The sequence below is a fragment of the Amyelois transitella genome, chromosome 29, assembly GCF_032362555.1.
Source record: "Amyelois transitella isolate CPQ chromosome 29, ilAmyTran1.1, whole genome shotgun sequence".
In the NCBI taxonomy this organism is placed as follows: Eukaryota; Metazoa; Arthropoda; class Insecta; order Lepidoptera; family Pyralidae; genus Amyelois; species Amyelois transitella.
Window position 1 is genome coordinate 5,179,874 of NC_083532.1, and position 22,758 is coordinate 5,202,631.

General features: G+C 36.5%; 2 protein-coding genes across 2 annotated transcripts; one reads left to right on the top strand and one right to left on the bottom strand.

The window, feature by feature from the left end:
• Nucleotides 1–261: 261 nt before the first annotated feature.
• Nucleotides 262–3,805, bottom strand: LOC106131752 (uncharacterized). The gene is made up of 7 exons (XM_013330946.2): nt 3,795–3,805; nt 2,210–2,301; nt 1,988–2,114; nt 1,377–1,444; nt 1,008–1,107; nt 802–932; nt 262–518 (listed from the first exon to the last, which is right to left on the bottom strand). The coding sequence occupies exons 2-7, from the start codon at nt 2,277–2,279 to the stop codon at nt 262–264; spliced, it is 753 nt and encodes a 250-aa protein (XP_013186400.1). The 5' UTR covers nt 2,280–2,301; nt 3,795–3,805.
• On the top strand, nt 3,577–21,969 carry LOC106131760 (protein prune homolog 2). The gene is made up of 10 exons (XM_060952747.1): nt 3,577–3,701; nt 5,669–6,368; nt 7,070–7,162; nt 7,997–8,143; nt 9,567–9,706; nt 11,043–11,175; nt 13,934–14,067; nt 15,011–15,142; nt 16,649–16,735; nt 17,450–21,969. Exons 1-10 carry the CDS (start codon nt 3,697–3,699, stop codon nt 17,568–17,570), a joined length of 1,692 nt encoding a protein of 563 aa, XP_060808730.1. The 5' UTR covers nt 3,577–3,696; the 3' UTR covers nt 17,571–21,969.
• The last annotated feature ends 789 nt before the right edge of the window (nt 21,970–22,758 follow it).

Here is a 22,758-nt window from a genome sequence, read left to right on the forward strand (position 1 = left end):
AAATTTGTTACTTAGAAAAAGTTCTTAAGCAATTTTATGAATATATTTACAACAAAAATCTATTCTATCTTATCCACATTAAATTTGGCAAATTTACAGGAAGAGCAAAATTAAAAGCAACATTAATAATTCAACGTTTATTGAGTAAAACATAAACAAAATGTGCACATAATAACAATACAAAAATAACAACTTTGGTAAACATTAATAAACAAAAATTTTTGAAACATAATTTGTAATTTTTTATTGGTTTTGATTTAACTAAGACGAATTCAGGTGCAACTTGTGGCCAGAAAATCCCTTATCACCATTCACGCCATTGGTGAAATAAGAAGTATATCTCTCAGGCGAGTATCCCGGCATTTTTATTTGATATGGCACTCGGGAAATGGAATCGCGTGTGGAACTTCTATCAAAAAGAGGGTAAATAGTGGATCTCTTCTTGCGCGGCGACTCCTGCATCTGCTGGCTTGGGTAAGGGTCTACGAACCGTCTCCCGTTATTATCATTGCCATCCGCTGTCAGGGACATTAGTGGCTATTAATAAAATAATTTAAAATAAGAAAAACGCTTCAAAAATTGATTGAACTACGCCTCGTAAGTATCTGACTGATTTTTATAACGAATAAGGTGCTTATATACAAAAAATAGATTCAAATGTGTGAGAATAAACTAAGCAGCATTCAGGCTTTTAATAAATAAATGAGTCAATTTAAAAGACTGACTTAAACTAGTGAGACCTGAGCATATCGAATGATTCTCCGAATGAAATTTTATCATCGGCTAATAATACAAGTTTACTCTTGCCTGCTCCTCTGCTGCTGAAGATGCCTGGGGATGGTTGACTTTGAGGCTCACCTCCAACGGTGTTTTGCTGAATGGCACCCATTCCCACTACTGGGTTAGGCTCGTTTTGCTGTCCTTTCCAAGGCCTGTTTATTGAATTTTTCTCATTAGTGTTTTGTGTAAATTGACAAAGTCAGTAGAGATTCTAAGTATGTACTTACTTATCGGGGAATAATTCTCCCGGTTGACCTCTGGTCTGGACAATCCTTTCGCCATTTACTTCAACAACACACCTAAGTCGCGCGCAGCAAGTTGGAAATTCTAAAAACAAGAATAAAAAGGTAAATGTAAGGTAGTGAATTCTTTAACTAAGATATTTCTTTGCAGTTTAATGGAAGCAGTATGTTGTTTAAGCCAAACAGTCATCATTGAGTCCATGGAGTTTACGTCGATTGCGGCTTCCCCGAGGAGTCCAGGGCCTACTTAACCACAATCCAGGAAGTAGGTTGGTCAAGTAATAACTCGATGACTCCCATCCAACAGTTTTACTAGTGAAACCAGCTTCCAGTTTATCTTTGCTTAACACTCACCAACATTTTCATCTTCAATGTATTCGTGACATTCCAATGCATTTTCCGGAATTTTTGGCTTTCGACATCTGAAATGAAACTACATTAAGAACTCATTAAGTCCATAAGTTTACGTCTAGTCATTAAGTTTAGTCCATAATTAATACGCATAAGTTTTCCTTTTACTCTTGATAGTCGAATATTGTGACAATATTACTCTTTTATTTAAAGTAAAGTGGAAAGAAATAAAGTTAATCACAAGCCATCCGAGTGGACACACAAGACTGGAGCGGTGCCACTGATTAAACCTTTTGGAATTACTAAAAATGGTGAAAATTTTAATTTATGAGAAAAATTACCCCACAGCCGTGTGGTTCCCGGCACCAATACAAAAAAGAATAGGACCACTCCATCTCTTTCCCATGGATGTCGTAAAAGGCGACTAAGGGATAGGCTTACAAACTTGAGATTCTTTTTTTAGGCGATAGGCTAGCAACTTGTCACTATTCGAATCTCAATTCTATCTTAAAGCCAAATAGCTGAACGTGGCCTATCAGTCCGCTCAGGACTGTTGGCTCTGTCTACCCCGCAAGGGATATAGACGTGATTATATGTATGTATGTATGTATTACCCCACAGCAGCAATGAAATATTTTCCATCTCTTATCTCACATCGGTAGCGGTGACAGGTGTAGTGGTCTGACCATTCTTGCCATGGCTGGTAACCCTTACGAGAATATTTGTCCACACATGCCTGATCTGCAAAAATATGTATGAATTTCATCTCGTATTTGGATAAATTTGGGCAATGATTCTAGAAAATTTATAAGTTTATAACATTTTTGCGTACTTACAGCTGACATCTTCGGCAAAATTTTTAGGTAATACTAAGAAAAAAGAAATAATTAATGCAATAAACTGCATTTTAGGTACCACTTTCACCAACCTGAAACAAGAGTTTTGAGTAAAAAGATGTTTTTACCATGAAAACCAAACGTTTTATGATCGTTATTCCGCGTTTGGCTCGTTCAAATACGGTTTCTTTAGTTCATTATTTGGAAAACATTGGAAAGACGACACTGGGAATAGGTGACAAAAAAAACGAAAACGTTGTGAGAATATATCCGTAAAAATTTTCAACAAACACGCATCCTACTGTTAAGAATTTCGTCACACTTAAGGTGTGCAACCTTAAGTGTGCATACGGATATTAATATTTTAAAGATCTATAAACAATGGTTTTCAAGTTGATAATAATAAATATAGATTTAACTATTTTACAAGACGAACACGGCCTTAATATTTTAATACTTAAAAAAATAATTTATCGTTTTAAGTCCTTAAGAGGTATTATCAAATTCCATAAAAAAAAACAAAAGAAGTTACGTATGATTGGTACCAGTTTCAGTACAAAAGTGAAAGTGAACTGATAAGGGAAAAATAACAGCATTGAATTCATTGGACGCATTTGTAATTGAAACTGTAAATTCTAAGAAACTCGCTTATTGTTCTTCATTGTGTGTTAACATTTCTTCAAAATCATAATTATTATTGTTGTGCATTTTTCAGTGAATATTTCGAGCTATCGTCGATAGATCGAAGACAGGCCAAAAGGTCGTGATAAAAATAGGATAAGAAAAGAAGACCGAGTCAGTAGAGTTTGAAAGGTATTGTTTTCATTAGCTTAGAGTATCAACTTAATTATAAATAATCAATCTTAATAGGTTTTTATCATATAAGCAAGCGGGACAGAACATATTCATAACTAAGCATAGGAGCAGTCGGGGCCCGAGTTAGTCTAGATTGTCTCATAAATTATGAGTCAAAATATCTTAATTGTTTTAATATTAAGTTAAATTTGATTACCAAAAATATAGAAAAATACGATGATTACGATTTTAGTGAAATAATATATAAGTAGAGAACCCTAACTCTTTTGAACTTTGATCGGTTTATTACGATTCTCACTAAGAAACATTTCAGATTCAGTTGAAATTTGATTCCATCTGGGTTATACAACGCAGCATATGTTGTTTTTTTAATAGTGTTTTATGGAATAAGTATAGTTTATTCCGTTTCGTAATAGAGCTAACGTAATAGGGTAACATTTTATCTTTTCAGTCAACCCTGGGAGTCAAACAATAAATAAAAAGTTTTTTTCTACCAACAATATGATTAAAATAATAACTAATCAAAATACAATTCTGGCAACATTGTTTACCGAATTGTCATTTTATTCAATACACAGCAAAGCTTAGTCGCTTTCTAAAAATTAATAAATTTTTAGTTATTTGTGTTCAATTCGTTAAATATTATTAGTAAGTGAAACAACCAGAAACAAATGAGGTAAGTATTATTTTCTAAATTATTTATATAACATCAAAATATCGTGTTATCGTTCCAATAAGAACCGATGCAATTATTTTGTATATTTCCTACCTTATCGCACTTGTAACCTTGATAATGGAATGGTAATTATTTTACTAACGATTTCCAATATTTTGCATAGGAATACAATAACATTGCCGTACTATAAGCTGCCAAATAGCTTCATTTTTTTAAATTCACCTACCCACTTTTAATGAAGATACTTTTTCTTTTTGCTTCATTACAGAATTGGTTTTTTTCCCATTTTCAAACTATTATTCGTTTTGTTTTTTCTTTGGAATTTAAACGACTTGAATAAGTGATTAAACCAAAAATTTAAAAGATATATTTTTTTTGAAAATAAATGATATATTTTATATATTCTCTTGTAAATCACACACTTCTCTTTCCCAATGGGGTAAGCAGAGTCTAAAAGCCAATCTTTCCGTGTTGTAAATGCAAGTGATTTTATAAATGCAAAAAATTGTAAGGATTTGTGTATTTGTTACTATTTCAAGCACTATCTACTAAACAATTTTTGATGAAATTTTGTACATGGGCAAAATATAGCCTTGAATGAAACATAGAGTAGGTACTTTTATCTCAAAATCTCAAATTTGTATGTATGAAAAACTTGATGAAGTGCCGTGCGGTTCCCGGCACCAATACAAAAAAGAATAGGACCACTCCATCTCGTTCCCGTGGATGTCGTAAAAGGCGACTGATAAGGGATAGGCTTACAAACTTGGGATTCTTCTTTTAGGCGATGGGTTGGCAACCTGTCACTATTTGAATCTCAATTCTATCATTAAGCCAAATAGCTCAATGTGGCCTATCAGTCTCTTCAAGACTGTTGGCTCTGTCTACCCCGTAAGGGACATAGACGTGACTATATGTATGTATGTATGAAAAGCTTTGGGGCACAGTTAGTCTCAAAGTAAATTTATGTTGAATACTAAGCCATCTTGTTCTGCAGTAGTTTTAGGTTTTATAATACTTATCTCTCACCCATTACTGTTAAAGTTATCATTCATGAATGTTATATTATTATACTTAGTCTAAAATTTTATTCTATGAAATATCTGTGCCCGCAATTTCGTCCGCATGGAATAGTTATTTTGGGCACCATTGAAGCCTTCATGGATGAATAATTTTCCCCTTTTTTTTTCTTCACATTTTCCATTATTTCTTAGCTCCTGATAGTTGCAGCGTGATGTTATATAGCTCAAAGTCTTCACTGATAAATGGTCTATTCAACGCAAAAAGATTTTTTCAATCCGTACCAGTAGTTCCTGAGATAAGCGAGTTCAAACAAACAAACTCTTCAGCTTTATAATATTAGTATTAGTACATGAAAAATATTTCTGGGACCACAGAGGTATTTAGGAGAGGTATTTAAAACCATACAATAGATTTCACTTAGAACTTTCACTGCCGTGTCGGGAGCACATTATGTTTGGCGTAAAATTTATGAGTACAGTGGGCCACAAGACGACCTTAACCATGTTCAATTCGTATTCATGTCTCTCACGTTTTAATCGATTTTAAAAGTAGTGGGTTCTCAGCTTAAAACATTTGATTTTGTGTGTTACTACTGATGTTTTACTGTCTGTCTGTATGTATGTGCTAATCTCGGATAGTAACAATTAATACCGGATGAAATTTTTCGTTTGTGAAAGAGGGTTTTCTGAGGAAGGTCAATGGAATGTTTAAGTTAGTAGGATATCAAAATCGGTTTATTATTTTTTGACTTATGCACAATTAAAAAAAAATCTAAAGTATTCGCGAAGTCACTGTAAATTAGTCATAGCTACTGTTTAAAGTGAGATACAGACTTTCTAAATTATTCAGTATCATATAAATTTATTTAAGGAAGGTTAAGGTGCTTAACCCTTCAATCCAATTTGTCAGTTTATCAACTGTTCATCAGATGATAATTGTTACAGCAATTTCAAAACGGCCCGCTTAACAGACGAAGAGGCCCTGACCTCCCCGTCGTCAGACGAGAAGATGGACACCGGCTCGGACTCCTTCCGGTCCCAGGACACGCCCAATTCAGTCCACTCCTCAGATTTCGAAGAATGCCAAGACAACGTGCTGAGACTCCAGAACCCGGAGGTTTTAAGACTCGCCGATCCAGAAAACAACAAAAAAGATGATAGCTTAATTACAAAAATGTCCAATTTGAACATAGATTCCCCTAGAAATCTGGGTATTAGCCCGCCTAGGTTTAGCTCAACTCTAACGCTAACAACTAACCATCCTTTGATGGGCCTGAACAGTCCAGATTATCCAGATTTAATACCGAAGAAGGTTCACAAAATTGATGAGGAAAAAGATCTGAGTTTGTCCAGCATTGAAGGCGAAAGACCAGCTGAAAGTAACGGCTTTTATAGTACGCAAAAGAATACTTCAAAAAATAATTTGTATATCAGTGAGAATTATGTCACAGCTGATAGTCAAGTGATGGATACGTCTGATGTCAAACGCGATAGGAGGAAGATTAGTATAGATGATACGCCTCCGAAGAGAGTGAGAGATGGTGCGGTGCTGAAGTATATTGAGAGGAAGAGAAGGGAGGGGGGGCAGAGTACGCCTAAAAGTGGGGCGGTGGATGTTCCTGTGACAGATGAGCTGCATTCTAGGGTATGTATATGTATATATAATCACGTCTATATCCCTTGGGGGGTAGACTGAGCCAAAAGTATTGAAAAGACTGATAGGTCACGTTCAGCTGTTTAGTTTTGATGATAGAATTGAGATTAAAATAGTGACAGGTTGCTAGCCCAGTGACAGGTTATTACCCTTTCCCTTAGTTGCCTTATACGACCCTATAAAAGATATGCATTGGTCCTATTCAAAAGTGTAGGGTACCGCACGTCATTACACGAACAAGAAATAAAAGAAAACATGATATTCATAATTCTCTTCATGCAAGCTCGGCGGTTTCGGGTACTCTCGACCTGACCCTTTACCAGGACGTCCTTGATTTGATCAAGATACGCTCATCTAGGTCTTCCCACTCCGACCTTTCCCTCCACACTCTCCTTGTATCTGCTTAGTCATCCAACAACATTGTGACATGAGAATTTTATATCTTACTAGAGGCCGCCCGCGACTTCGTCCGCATGGAAACCCTATTAATCCCGCGGGAACTCTGGGATAAAAAGTAGCCTATGTGTTATTCTGGGTCTTCAGCTACCTACATACCAAATTTCATGGTAATCGGTTCAGTAGTTTTTGCGTGAAAGAGTAACAAACATCCATACAAACTTTCGCCTTTATAATAGTAGTAGGATAGTAGTAGGATATATAAAATTCTCATATGTATGTATGTATGTTCTCAGGTAGCGGAATGGTGTGAGTCGCCCTCCCATCTCCGGATTTTGCCCAACTTCGAGCTGCCTATAGAAATGTCTAGCAGTCTAGGCGTTCACAACGTAAGTCTTATACACTGTCCACACTTATCCACATCCACACTAATAATAAAGAGGAAAGATTTTTGTATTTTTGTATGTTTGTGTGGAATAAACTCAAAAACTACTGGTCCGATTTTGATAAAATTTGGCACAGATATAGAATAGACCTTCAAAAGACATAGGCATAAATTTGTTTTGAAATAAATTTATTTTTCAAAATATAAAACACAAAAATATGTCCACCCGTGCGAAGCCGGGGCGGGCCGCTAGTCTTTTATATCTTTGCTCGTAAACGTAGTCTGTTTTTTTTTGTCAATGTGGTCATTTCTTTATGATTTTACTTCTTCCTCCTGGCTTTTGTACCGGTTGCATCCTCACCACTCTGGAGGAGCCCGGGGTGTGCCTTTGACCATGGATCCTGGATTGGGTGAGTCAGGTTTTTACACGAAGCGACTCCCGTCTGACCTCCGCAACCTTTGCAGGGGAACCTAACCCGTATTGGATCATATGGCTGCACATTCAGTTGCCTGAATGTGCAGGTTTCCTCACGATGTTTTCCCTCACCATAAGAGCATCGTTTAATAGTCAAACTAATGTTACATAACTTCGAAAAGAATCATTGGTTCATGGCCGAAGGGACACCGACAAATGTAAAAGGCGACTAAGGGATAGACTAATAAATTTGGGATTCTTCTTTTAGGCGATGGGCTAGCAACCTGTCACTATTTGAATCTCAATTCTATCATCAAGCCAATGAGCTGAACGTGGCCTATCAGTATTTTCAAGACTGTTGGCTCCGTCCACCCCGCAAGGGATATAGACGTAACTATATGTATGTTTGTATGTTGATAACAGGAGCTAGACTCCCCAGACCTGATATCGTCGTCCACGCAGGAGGACAGGTCGGCGTATCAGGCCCTGTTAGACCCGTACACCGGCAGCGTGGCGCTCCGCCCCAGGCCGCAGCGGAGCCCCGCCAACACCCGGCGGAAAATACAACTGGTATGTTAAAACAATTTTGAAACATTTTTAAATATAAAATATAGAATTGTTTTTTTTTTTTTTTATATATTATACGGTATCTTGTGCTCCCGTGTCTATAAGAAACTATTGTTATTTATGCTTAGTCTCATTGTTTGTTTGTTTGTTAGTGTGTTTCTCTGTGTGTTCGTTTGAAATTTGATGAAGTATTATTTCTATGAATTAATGATTTATTTCGCACTAGAGGCTGACCCTATCAATCCCGCGGGAACTCCGGGATAAAAAGTAGCCTATATGTTATTCTGGGTCTTCAGCTACCTACATACCAAATTTCATCGTAATCGGTTCAGTAGTTTTTGCGTGAAAGAGTAACAAACATCCATACTGACATAATCACAAACTTTCGCATATATAATACTAGAGGCCGCCCGCGACTTCGTCCGCATGGAAACCCTATCAATCCCGCGGGAACTCTGGGATAAAAAGTAGCCTATGTGTTATTCTGGGTCTTCAGCTACCTACATACCAAATTTCATGGTACTCGGTTCAGTAGTTTTTGCGTGAAAGAGTAACAAACATCCATACATCCATACAAACTTTCGCCTTTATTATTATATAAATAAATAGAGGCCGCCCGCGACTTCGTCCGCATGGAAACCCAATCAATCCCGCGGGAACTCTGGGATAAAAAGTAGCCTATGTGTTATTCTGGGTCTTCAGCTACCTACATACCAAATTTCATGGTAATCGGTTCAGTAGTTTTTGCGTGAAAGAGTAACAAACATCCAAACAAACTTTCGCCTTTATAATAGTAGTATATTAGTAGGATTAAATAAGGTGTCGCAATTAGTAAGGGCTAGTAACCTGTCACTAGTTGAATCTCAATTCTATCGTTAACCCAAATAGCTGAACGTGGCCATTCAGTCTTTTCAAGACTGTTGGCTCTGCCTACCCCGCAAGGGATAAAGACGTGACCATATGTATGTATGTATGTACGAAAGAACTACGAAGGCATTTCGCAAAAAAAAAGTGTAAGTGACATTGTTTCAAAACAAAGCAATAAAGTTTGTGAGAAAAACGCGTGGAAACATACACACTCGTCGTTGTGTGGTAATAATGGGCGGTGTTACAATGGTCGTGTTGATATTACGGTTTTAGTGCATTTTAGTGCCGTGTGGTTCCCGGCACCAATATTAAAAAAGGATAGGACCACTCCATCTCTTTCCCATGGAGGCCGTAAAAGGCGACTAAGGGATAGGCTTATAAACGTGAGATTCTTCTTTTAGGCGACAGACTAGCAACCTGTCACTATTTGAATCTCAATTCTATCATTAAGCCAAACAGCTGAACGTGGCCTATCAGTCTTTATAAGACTGTTGGCTCCGTCTTCCCGGCAATTCTGTTCTATTCTATATGTGACAATCAGCTTTAACGCCCCCCACAGCCTCCTGAAGAAGACCAGTGCAGTTTGGACAGTGTCAGCGGCTGCTCGATGGATTCCGACGGGGAGGACCAGGGTGTGCATGGTGATCTGCCTCGGACCCAGCCCGGCGATGTGGTCAGCGACGATGATGACACTAAGAGGTTTTGAATCGATTTTACAACTTTTTATTCTATATTTTATTTAATTCTATCGTTAAGCCTAAAAGTTGAGCGTGGCCTGTCAGTCTTTTAAGACTGCTGTATCACGGCTATATCCCTTGCGGGGTTGATAGAGCCAAAAGTCTCGAAACGACCAACGTTCAGCTGTTTGGCTTAATGATAGAATTGAGTTTCAAATCGCCTAAAACAAGAATTCCAAGTTTATAAGCCTATCCCTTATTTGCCCTTTACGACATCCATGGGAAAGGGACGGGAGTGGTCCTATTCTCTTATTTATTTAGTGTCGGGAACCTCACGGCACTGTGAGAATGTTACCGGGATTAACGCCAGAAGATAATAACAATGTGCCGTGTGGTTCCTGACGCTTAACAAAATGACCACTCGCATACCTTTCTCTTGAATTCCGGGGAAAGGCGACTAAGGTATAGAATTGAGATTCAAATAGTGACAGGTTGCTAGCCCATCGCCTAAAAGAAGAACCCCAACTTTATGAGCCCATCCCTTAGTCGCCTTTTACGACATCCATCGGAAAGAGATGGAGTGGGTCCTATTCTTTTTTCAATTGGTGCCGGGAACCACACGGCATCAAGGATCAAGGGATACAGACGTGATTATATTGTTCTTTATTATCATAGATCGGAATAGGTAGATTGATTTTATGTACTTGCATCATGAATTAATAGAAAGCATAACATGGATAAGCCTCTTATCCGGGATTCCATTTCAGTACTTACACTTACAGTAAACTACATTGTCCGCGGGTAACATAGGAATACAATTTACGTGAACAAAGTCGGGGGAAAACAGCTACCACTAATACATATATTCTTCACCCCACTTGTAAAAATTCCGGAAAAAAAATCTTAATAATTTACAAATCCCGCAATCCCGGACGGAGGCGTGTCCATATTAATATATACGTTTCAGACCTAGACGAACATATCTTGATCAAATTAAGGACGTCCTGGTAAAGGGTCAGGTCAAAAGTACCCGAAACCGCCGAACTTGCATGAAGAGAGTTATGAATGTGGATGAAGCGAAGGAAGTGTGCAGAGATCTTGGCAAGTGGAAAGAGGTAGTTTCTGCCTACCCCTCCAGGAAAGAGGCGTGATTTTATGTATGTATGTAGGTAGTACTAGTTATGAATGTGGATGAAGCGAAGGAAGTATGCAGAGATCGTGGCAAGTGGAAAGAGGTAGTCTCTGCCTACCCCTCCGGGAAAGAGGCGTGATTTTATGTATGTATGTATGTACGTTTTAGTTCATTAACCCCAATTCAATCTACCTGTTCCGATCTTTGTTTATTATATTATATATAGGTCCAAATCTTCGAATACCCTGAGCTCATGCAGTGAGCCCATACCTGAATACTCTGCTGCGGAGGAGCTGACCAATGAGAGGAGTTTCGTGACGGTGCCGAGAGGTGGCGCTCTGCACACTTGCGATATGAAGGTCGGTTTTTTTTTTAAATTAATGTAGGTATACATACATACAGTGCCGTGTGGTTCCCGGCACCGATACAAAAAAGAATGGGACAACTTCATCTCTTTCCAATGGTTGTCGTAAAAGGCGATTAAGGGATATGCTTACATACTTGTATGTATACATATGTACAATACATACATACATATGGTCACGTCTATATCCCTTGCAGGGTTGACAGAGCCAACAGTCTTGAAACGACTGGAGAGGCCACGTTCAGCTGTTTGGCTTAATGATAGAATCTATCAAACAAATGAAATTAAAATTTCGTTGTGACGTTGTCACTTTCAACTATCATCAGTAAACCGACTTTACAGACAACCCAGTTATATTTATATATGTATTAATAATATTAATATAACTCGGTTGGCTGACGTTTCAAGAAAATACTGATGGAATGGTAGCATTTTTCAAAAGGAAATTTTAATTTCATTTGTTTAATAGATTCTATCATTAAGCCAAATAGCTGAACGTGGCCGTTCAGTCCTTTCAAGACTGTTGGCTCTGTAAATATATAATATACAACAATAATATAATATATATAACCGAGTTAGTTATATATATATATATATATATATATAGTACCCGGTTGACCGAGCTTTGCTCGGCCTACCAGAGATGGCGCTGATATAGTTTCTCAAAACGCGGTTTTTAAAAATGTTTATATATCTTGGGAATCGAGCTCTTCTCGAACCTAGGACCTTGATAAATCGATTCCTTGAGCCGAAAAGCCCCTAATCTGTAACTTTCATGAAAATCGTTGGAGCCGTTTCCGAGATCCTGATTATATATATATACAAGAATTGCTCGTTTAAATATATTATATATATATATACTAGCATTCCGCCCGCGGCTTCGCCCACGTGTAATTCGGTTATATATAGCGTTTTTTAATGATCTCGACAGGGCTTTTTCTTCCACAGGCTGAAATCTTGTTACAACTGGAATTAAATATAGCCTGTGTTACTCAGGGATGATTTAGCTTTCTAATGGTGAATGTTTGAAATCGATTCAGTAGTTTCGGAGTTTATCGATTACATGTGTAAACAAACAAACATATAAAAAAATAGATTGTTCCTCTTTATAATATTAGTATACATACAAATCTGTATAGAAAAAGTAAAGCGAGACAAAATCATCGTCTCAAAAGAAAAAAAAAACAGGATTTATAGGACGAAGAGGCCTTACAGGATTTCCTTCTGTTTAAGTATTTGCGTCTGATAGTCATCATCCCATGTGAATGAGCTGATGATGGAAGGTACAACTCCTCAACGGTTAGGAGTTGAAAGAAAATTCTTACGAAGTTATACGTACATGTGAGGCTATTAGGTTGACCTGATAATAAAAATCTCTCATTCATCTCATCAATCTCATTAACGTTAAGAATTTAGGTGAAAATGGATGCGGACAAATTTCGTCTCTTCACTTGTTTCCTTTTAGCTGTTTGTATGGGTAGTGTTAACACAAAATAGGGATTTAAAGGCGTGATGTTATTAATGTTATGCATGTATGTACATAATTATGTATGTTATTATGTATGTTAAAGAGACGACTGAAAGTTGTCATACAAAGTCTTTTTTTTTAAGGATGGGAAATCATCAAATGACCTCTCCCGCTCTGGGTGGAACGGAAGGGAGTGTCAGACTTTTACTGACTAAAACCCACCTCGTTCCTTCAGTTGCCCTTTGCGTTCCGGGGTCACGGTATCTCGTTAGAACTTTCCCGCAGCCCCGGCTCAGTTTATCCCGTTTCCCCCCCTTGGGGGTTGACATTTCAAAAATCCCTTCTTAGTGCTCACTTATGTTACTAAAGGAACCTCTGTTCAAAATCTCAGACTCCTATACCGAGCGGTTTCGGCTGTGCGTTAATAAATCAGTCACCCAATCGCACCCCCTAAATCACGATTGGAGGGTAGTTTGAAAATACTTATAATGTCAAACATATTTACTTGCCTATGTACGTGTTCATGCCAAGTTTCAAGTTTATAAACCCAAGGAATAAGATTTTTCATAGAAACGTTTTTACCCCTTTTCCCCCCTTTGGGGGTTGAATTTCCAAAAATCCTTTCTTAGTGCTCCCCTACATATCCCAAGGAACCTACATTCCAAATTTCAGCTGTCTACCACCAGTAGTTTCGACTGTGCGTTGTCTGTCAGTCAGTCACTCAGTAACGGAAGAGTTTTATATATATCTATATCTATAGACAAATATATTTACTTGCCTATGTACGTGTTCATGCCAAGTTTCAAGTTTATAATCCCAAGGAATAAGATTTTTCATAGAAACGTTTTTACCCCTTTTCCCCCCCTTGGGGGTTGAATTTCCAAAAATCCTTTCTTAGTGCTCCCCTACATATCCCAAGGAACCTACATTCCAAATTTCAGCTGTCTACGACCAGTAGTTTCGACTGTGCGTTGTCTGTCAGTCAGTCACTCAGTAACGGAAGAGTTTTATATATATAGATATGAAAGTTTCTTTTCTACCGTCCAGGTGATAGAGCCGTACAAGCGCGTGATCTCGCACGGCGGGTACGCGGGCCGCGCCGCCGTCATCGTGTTCGGCGCCTGCCACCTGTATATATATATATATATATATATATATATATATATATATATATATATATATATATATATAGTTAGTTATACCTACATATATATTATATATATATATATGTATGTATATGTGTATATATGTATATATATATGAAAGTTTTTTCTTTACCGTTAAGGTGATAGAGCCGTACAAGCGCGTGATATCTCACGGCGGGTACGCGGGCCGCGCCGCCGTCATCGTGTTCGGCGCGTGCCACCTGCCCGACAACGCCCGCACCGACTACAGATACGTTATGGACAATCTGTTTCTGTGAGTTGACATACATATATATACACACACTTGTACAAACTTACATATATATAAGCACGTCTATATCCGTTGCAAAATAGACAAAGAGATATAAATACATACATACATACATAAAATCACGCCTCTTTCCCGGAGGGGTGGGCAGAAACTACATCATTCCACTTGCCACGATCTCTGCACACTTCCTTCGCTTCATCCACATTCATATCTCTCTTCATGCAAGCTCGGCGGTTTCGGGTACTCTCGACCGGACCCTTTACCAGGACGTCCTTAATTTGATCAAGATACGTTCGTCTAGGCCTTCCCACTCCGACCTTTCCCTCCACACTCTCCTCGTATATCTGCTCAGTCAACCTGTATGTATGTATAATAATAATACATACATATAATCACGTCTATATCCCTTGCGGGTTAGACAGAACCAACAGTCTTGTAAAGACTGATAGGCCACGTTCAGCTATTTGGCTTTAAGATAGAATTGAGATTCAAATAGTGACAGGTTGCTAGCCCATCGCCTAAAAAAGAAACTCAAGTATGTAAGCCTATCCCTTAGTCGCCTTTTACGACATCCATAGGAAAGAGATGGAGTGGTCCCATAATAATAATAAATACGGGACAAATAACACAGATCGAGTTAGCCTCGAAGTAAGTTCGAGACTTGTGTTACGAGATGCCAATACTATATTTTATAATAAATACTTATATAGATAAACATCCAAGACCCAGGACAATCAGAGAAAGTTCGTTTCTCATCACGCCCTGGTCGGGATTCGAACCCGGGACCTCCACAGTCACAGACAAGCGCACTACCGCTGCGCCACAGAGGCCGTCAATGTATTAAAATGTAATTTTTGTGTCAACGATATGGGTCTAGAAACCTGGAATGAATGATTTTTATTTTTTATTTTTATTATTATTTAATATATGTTATATAATTTCGCAGCTACGTAATCTGGACTCTGGAGCGCCTGGTGACAGACGAGTACATCCTGGTGTACCTCCACGGCAGCGCCGGCAGCAGGAAGATGCCCACCTTCCACTGGCTCCACGAGTGCTACAAGCTGGTGGATAGGAGGTGAGGAGTTATATATAGATATATATGTTGTATTATATATATATATATATATAGGTATATATATATATATATATATATATGCTACGCAAGGGTAGATAGTAGTAGGATATAGATATATATATATCCTACTACTATCAGTGTATCTATACATATGTATACATATACATACATACAATCACGTCTATATCCCTTGCGGGGTAGGCAGAGCCAACAGTCTTGAAAATACTGATAGGCCTCATTCAGCTGTTTACTGACAGAATTGAGATTCATATAAAGTGACAGGTTGCTAGCGTGTCGCGTTAAAGAAGAATCCTAAGTTTACAAGCCCATCCTCTAGTCTCCTTTTACGTCATCCATGGGAAAGAGATGGAGTGGCCCTATTCTTTTTAATATTAATAGAATACGGGACAAATTACACAGATTGAGTTAGCCTCGAAGTAAGTTCGAGACTTGTGTTACGAGATACTAACTCAACGGTGTTACATTATATTATAAACTAGCTGTGCCCGCGACTTCGTCCACGTGGAATAGTTATTTTGGGCATCATATTTATTTTTCAAAACATCCTCCTCGGCTTTATCAATTATAGCTGCTAATTGAAAGTATTAGAAAGAACGCTGGTTCGCCGTTTTAAATGTTTCGCTGCAAATTGCTTATAACGACTATATCTCAAAACTTATTCGTTTGATTTATATACTGTAAATGGCAATTTTAGTCTACATGAAAAGCCGAAAGTAATAAACATATTTATCTGAATAAGGATTAATACTGAATTAAAGAAAATTGGTTTCAAAATAACTTATGTTTATAATGAAAAAATAATCTTAAAAAATGAACATAAAAGTGGTTATTGTAAGTAAACCTTAAGAGATAGATATATGCTCTCGCGGACTATTTTGTGGCAAAAAATGAGTACTTCACATCTTTAGTACATTGTTTTACTACATCTTTGTTGGTTTCGCGTGGAAAGCTCGCAGATGGCCGACTCATTCAACTTTCACCTGCATTGTTGACGTTTCCCGTAGGAAATCCGAGATAAAATGTAGCCTATAGCCTTCCTCGATAAATAGACTATCTAACAGTGAAAGAATTATTCAAATCGGTTCAGTAGTTTCTGAGATTAGCGCGTTTAAACAAACAAACAAACAAAACAAACTCTTCAGCTTTATAATATTAGTATAGATACTTTTTATATAAATACTTTTTATATTTAAACATCCAAGACCCAGGCCATTCGGAGACAGTTCATCTACTTTTATGACAGGCTCATGTATTTATTTGCCGTGGCGACATCTCTACGCCATAAGTCACAACAGCCAACCACTAACACGTAATTAGCGAATGGTCTAAATCGCGCAAGCAAAGATTTCACTTATTGCCCAGGTGGGATTTGAACCAGTGCCTTTCTGCGCATACGCATTTTAATCGGGCACCTTACCGATATGACCACCGACGCTAATGGCGCCACAATAGCTAATTATATTTAATTTTTTTTCTTTGTCGCAGATTGCGGAAAAGTCTAAAACACCTGTATTTGGTACATCCGACGTTTTGGCTGAAATCTTTTGTGTTGTTGACCAAGCCGTTTGTAAGGTAATTAGTATGTTTGTAGCGCCTTTTTCAGACCTTTCCCCAACCCAAATCTTCAGTCAAATTATAAATAAATATATACGGGACAAATTACACAAATTGAGTTACACTTGAATACATACATACATACATATGGTCACGTCTATATCCCTTGCGGGGTAGACAGAGCCAACAGTCTTGAAAAGACTGAATGACCACGTTCAGCTGTTCGGCTTAACGATAGAATTGAGATTCAACAAGTGACAGGTTGCTAGCCCATCGCCTAAAAAAGAAGCCCAAGTTTGTAAGCCTATCCCTTAGTCGCCTTTTACGACATCCATGGGAAAGATATGGAGTGGTTCTATTCTTTTTTGTATTGGTGCCGGGAACCACACGGCACTTGTGACAGCGACACGGTTAGACTCGAAGTAAGTTAGTTACGAGATAACTCAACGATATTACATTATATACTGAAACTTATATAGATAAACATCCGAGACCAAGGTTTCTCATCGTGCCCCGGTCGAGATTCGAACCCGGGACCTCCGGTGTCACAGACAAGCTTATTACCGCTACGCCACAGAGGCCGTCAAATGTTATTTAAAAGCTTACATTCAGAAAAAGAGAGGTCTGTAAGGATCGTAGCGAATGGAAATCCACAGTCTCTGCCTACCCCAACGGGAAACAAGCATGTATGTATGTATTCAGAAAAAGGAACCCTTTGTGTTTTATTTTCAGCTCAAAATTCTTCCGCAAGCTGAGCTACGTACGTACACTTGAAGAATTATACACGCTGGTACCCGTCGAGCCCAACGCCATACCGGACGTGGTGAAGCTGTTCGACGAGAAACGACGATAGATGGCGCTGTCAGGCGGAAGTTTGCGATTTCCCGCCGTCAAAGATGGCGGCGGTAAAGTTTACCGACGTATTGTAGAGGTGGCGCGGCGCTGGTAGGTTGCAGAGTTTGTTGTTTTCACTTGAAAACGGATGTAGTAAAAGTTTATAGTGATTCGTCGGTATGTTATAGTCGGTAATGATCCGGAGTTTACTTAATTCACCGAGAGATGGCGCTGTCCGTCGTCAGTTTAAAAAGCTGTTTGCTAGCGTCGAACACAGATGGCGGTAGTAATGACGCCGATATATGAGATATTTACCAACGCTGATAAGAGATGGCGCCAGTGAATACAGTTTATGTTAATAAGAGATAGATGGCGGTAACGGGTTGAGTTTAACACAATCTTCGGTAGATGGCGCTATTATTTTTGTATTTGATTGTCAATATGCGGCGAGGGTATGACAAGTTCAACAGCCGACATCACTGAAATTAACTTGTATGTTCCTTAAAAAGTGGGAAGGGTGCCCAAAAGAGAAAATCCCGGAATTCCCGCGGGAACACGAGAGAATGGGGTTTCTTGTTCAACGCGTTATCGAAATTATCAATGGGGACTAAATATATGTGGAAGTTTTGAAAAAGTCGTAATAAGCTTTAAGTATTCAACAATAATGTTCAAAATATCTGAAAATGGCCCCCTTAAATAAGCATTTAATGAAGCTTTAAATCGTAATTAGTATATTAATTTGTGTATTTTGAATTCGCTAAAATTAATTGTGCATCTCATCTAGTGAAATTATATAGTCTTATCATCGTATCAGTAATTTCATATCATTGAAAGAATCTCAGTAATTAAATGTTAAAAGTATTAATACGAAGATATTTTTGTCCGAGGATTTATAAGCATGTTATATAACATGATTTTATTGCGCATGCGAGAAAAAAAAAACAATAAATAATCATATTTTACATTCATTCTAAGTATTACTGAATCATTTTAACAAATAAAAAGAGTAATAATTATTAATAATAACTTTAACTGTCAGCAAATATAAGTAATAAATAATAGATTAAAAAGCATTTTAGACAAACGGTGCTATTTTTATGTTTCCGCTTACAAAATACAAGATTACTTCACACATTTGCATATTTAATAACACCCTGTGATAGGCATAACATGAGCAATACAATGACACTAATATTATTGTAGTTTTTACGCACCCTGTATATTACGTAGTATAAGAACTTATTGTAGCACGTACCAAAATTGACATTCAGACTTATATTATTAATGAGGAAGTGAGTTTGTTTGTTTGTTACCTCTGAACGCGTTATCTACTGAATTAATCTTCGTGAAATATCACGTACATATATATAATTGAGAGTCTGGAGAAGGACATAGGGTACCTTTTATCGCGGTAAAAACTAGTTCCCGTGGGCAAAGACATACAATCACATCTATTTCCCTTGCGGGGTAGACAGAACCAGTAGTCCTGAAAAGACTGATGGTCCACGTTCAGCTGTTTAACATAATGATTTGAAATTTAAGAATTAATGTAGAAGAATTGAGATTCAAATAGTGACAAGTTGCCAGCCCATCACCTAACAGAGGTATCCCAAGTTTATAAGCCCATCCCTTAGTTGCCATTCCCGTGGGAAGTGCGAAAAACCTATATTCTTTTTGTAGATGGCGCTAAATTCGCGCGGGCGAAGATAAGGGTAACAGCTGACAGGATTATAATCTGTTAAAGCATTTATTGCGATACATTTTGTTTAATTTCTCATCGTGGATACAATGTTTTACAAAATGTGGTAAAAAATCACAAAATGATTGTAACTAATACAGATACCAAAACATTCAAAAAACGGCATTTTCTTCGTCATTAATTTACTAAGAAAGTTGCAATATTGAATTCTGATTTAATATAACTCTTAACTTTTTTTAATACAACTTCCCTTTATATAGCATTGGGACCAGTGGATGTATTGACGAAAGTTTTCAAGGCAAATATATCTTGTATCTCGTACTAACTTTGTGGTTTAGAAAGAGAGGGTAGCTAAAACATATAAACCTTGTTAAATATATATCTGGATTATAAATACATATATGTTGTAATTTTGTATATAAATAACTGATTTGAATGATATCAAAAAGAATCTGAAAACGTCTCCCATGAAAATTGAACACTGCATTTGGTCATAAATTTAAATAAATCCCAACAATCACACTAATATTATAAATGCGAAAGTTTTTAAGGATGTGTGTGTGTTTGTTACTTTTACACGCAAAAACTACTGAATTGAATTATAGTGAAGAGTTGTTACATTTATAATTTTGGCCTTTTTTTGGATATAATGATTTGTTTAAAATATAAATGAGGTAGCAATGCGCCGTTGAAAAAAATGAATATGCTCTAAACCTGAATTAACACAGGATAATCTTTACGCTGAAATTCAGGACGGGAGACGGTGGAAATGATTTTTACTATATAAAAAATGCAGACTGCACATAGATCAACTTAAATGCCGGCATTATATCGCAGTGGCTTTTAATAACTTCAATCTATACTAATATTATAAAGCTGAAGAGTTTGTTTGTTTGAACGCGCTAATCTCAGCAACAATTGGTCCGAATTGAAAAATTATTTTTGCATCGAATAGACCATTTATCGAGGGAGGCTTTAGGCTATATAACATCATGCTGCAACTATAAGGAGCAAAGAAATAATGAAAAATGTGAAAAAAAAAACGGGGAAAATTATTCATCCTTAAGGGCTGTAATGATGCCCATAATAACTTTTCCACGTGGACGAAGTCGCGGGCACAGCTAGTGTGTTATAAAATTAATATGGAATGGAGAGAATGATGTAAAATAGAGATAATTTGTGTTTCATTTAATTTACTGTATTTTATAAATAAAGTTTAATTTTAACTATATAAGTAAAAACAACGAAATGTATTTTCAATGTATAATTTAATCTAAGGCCAGTATTACGTACCTTTATAAGAAAAACATTCCTATTATTGTTTTAACCGACTTCAAAAAAAGAGGAGGTTCTCAAATGGACCGTCTTTCATTAGATAATTAAGTATATTTTTTGCCATAGTTTAAAACTTTTTTTTTAAATAGTAATTTTTTTTTAATTGAGTAATTTTGTTTGCTATGTATTTGTCTACTATAATTATGACATATAAAAAATAGTATATCTGCAGTAAAAGCTGGATCTATTTTATATTATTTGAATCTCAATTGTAATAAAATGATATTTTTTGAAACCTTTAGGCAAATATGAATATTATGTAAAAAATTTAGACAAATATAAATTTAATCAGCACTATATTTACATACTAGTTAATAACAATTTATAATTGGTATTAAAATTTTAAATAATAGTAACATAAAATTTAAACTTTACATATTTTTTCAGACCTATCGATGATTTTCATAAAAACTCATGAGTTATTAATCAATATTTTGTTTATTTTATAGTTTTTGAGAACGTAAATGATAAAAAAATATCCTTGATCATAAACCCCCTTATTTTTAGAACTTTTAATATAAATAACTATACATTTACCTACACTGTATAAGATCCATGTAAATTCAGTACAAATATTTTAGGGATCGATTCAGTCAGGTAAACTGAATTAAATTCTAAAAATATATCAATTATCCTCATTTATTTTTGCAATGAGATAATAAAATGCGTAACTGAATTCAATGTGAAACAATCTCTAAAAATATATTTGAAGTTTTAGAACACCACGCCATATTTTTTAATTTATATGAAGTACAAGATAAAGCTATTGCACTTAATAGCAACATATGTTTTTTTGTATTGTTTAGTATTTTTTTGTATATTATAATTTTAAAAATATATTTGATAAGTAGATAATTGTATATTGTTAAATAAACGAACTTATGAATATATATATAGAAAGAAAACGTAGGTGTGTGTGTGTTAGTGTGTGTTGAAGTATTAGATGTAGAGATTGTATTGAGAATTGTGTTAAAAGAAACGATTAGTATTGATCAATGCCGATTTAAGAGTCTATATCTCTTTCTAGAAATATGACAGTCGCAAATAAAAAAAATAATCAAAAATTGTTAGCATAAACAGCAAGGATGGGAAAAAAAATCAAAAATCTTATTTTCACGAAATATTTTGAGCATTAATATTTTTTTTAAAAAGATGATTACAGAAAATTAAATTATGAAACTAATGCATACGTCTTATCTTTTGTGGTTTAAAAACCAAAAATGTATGTATAGAATTTTAAATCGGCACGATATAGTTGGTGAGGTCCCGGGGTTTTGTCTGATATAGTTGAAGTTGTTTTGTTAACTCGTTTGTAACTCTCACTATTGTTTGCAGACTGAATTGTGTTATTTTTGTATGTTGTCATATTGAACTGGAATTACACGCTGCGCAAATAAATAAAAATGTTTTTTTTTAAATCATACCCCATAGCTTTAGTTTTGTACCTGGGTACCCCCGACGTGAAAACCGATCGCTCCGACCTCTGGACCAGTAATACCACGCCGGCGGCGGCCCCGAAATGATTGTAACCATTTTATGTAAGAAAATTATGATAATATGGGAATACCGAATTTTCCTATACTTGGGACCCAGCTAAATCAATTTTTTACAGAAAATTAAAACTCTCCGTCATGACACTAATTTAGTCAATACCTAATCCTTTCTTTAACTGCAGATGTATGTTATTGTGACTTAAACCAGACACTTGTCTTAACAAAACTACGTACTCTATGTACATTCGTCTAGGCTTTCCCATTCATTATCTTTGTGTTTGTATATTGACCATGACCAGACCATCAAATTCTAGTCAATTAATCACATTAAAATTTAATTCTAATGAGATATTTAATAAATGTCTCTGCCTACCCCTCCGAGAAAGAGGCGTGGCGTACCTTTATAAGAAAAACATTCCTATTATTGTTTTAACAGACTTAAAAAAGGAGGAAGTTCTCAAGTCGACCGACTAATGAGATATTTAATAAATGTCTCTGCCTACCCCTCCGAGAAAGAGGCGTGATTTTATGTATTTATTAGAATGGTATTACTTATTTTACCAATCTGCCGATATCTGATACCAAAGAAATTTAGAGACTGCTTTTTTCCGGCGCAAAATGTAAATCATCAAAGTCCTACTAACATGGCTCTTCTCCGTCTGGTGTGCGCGACGTCGATA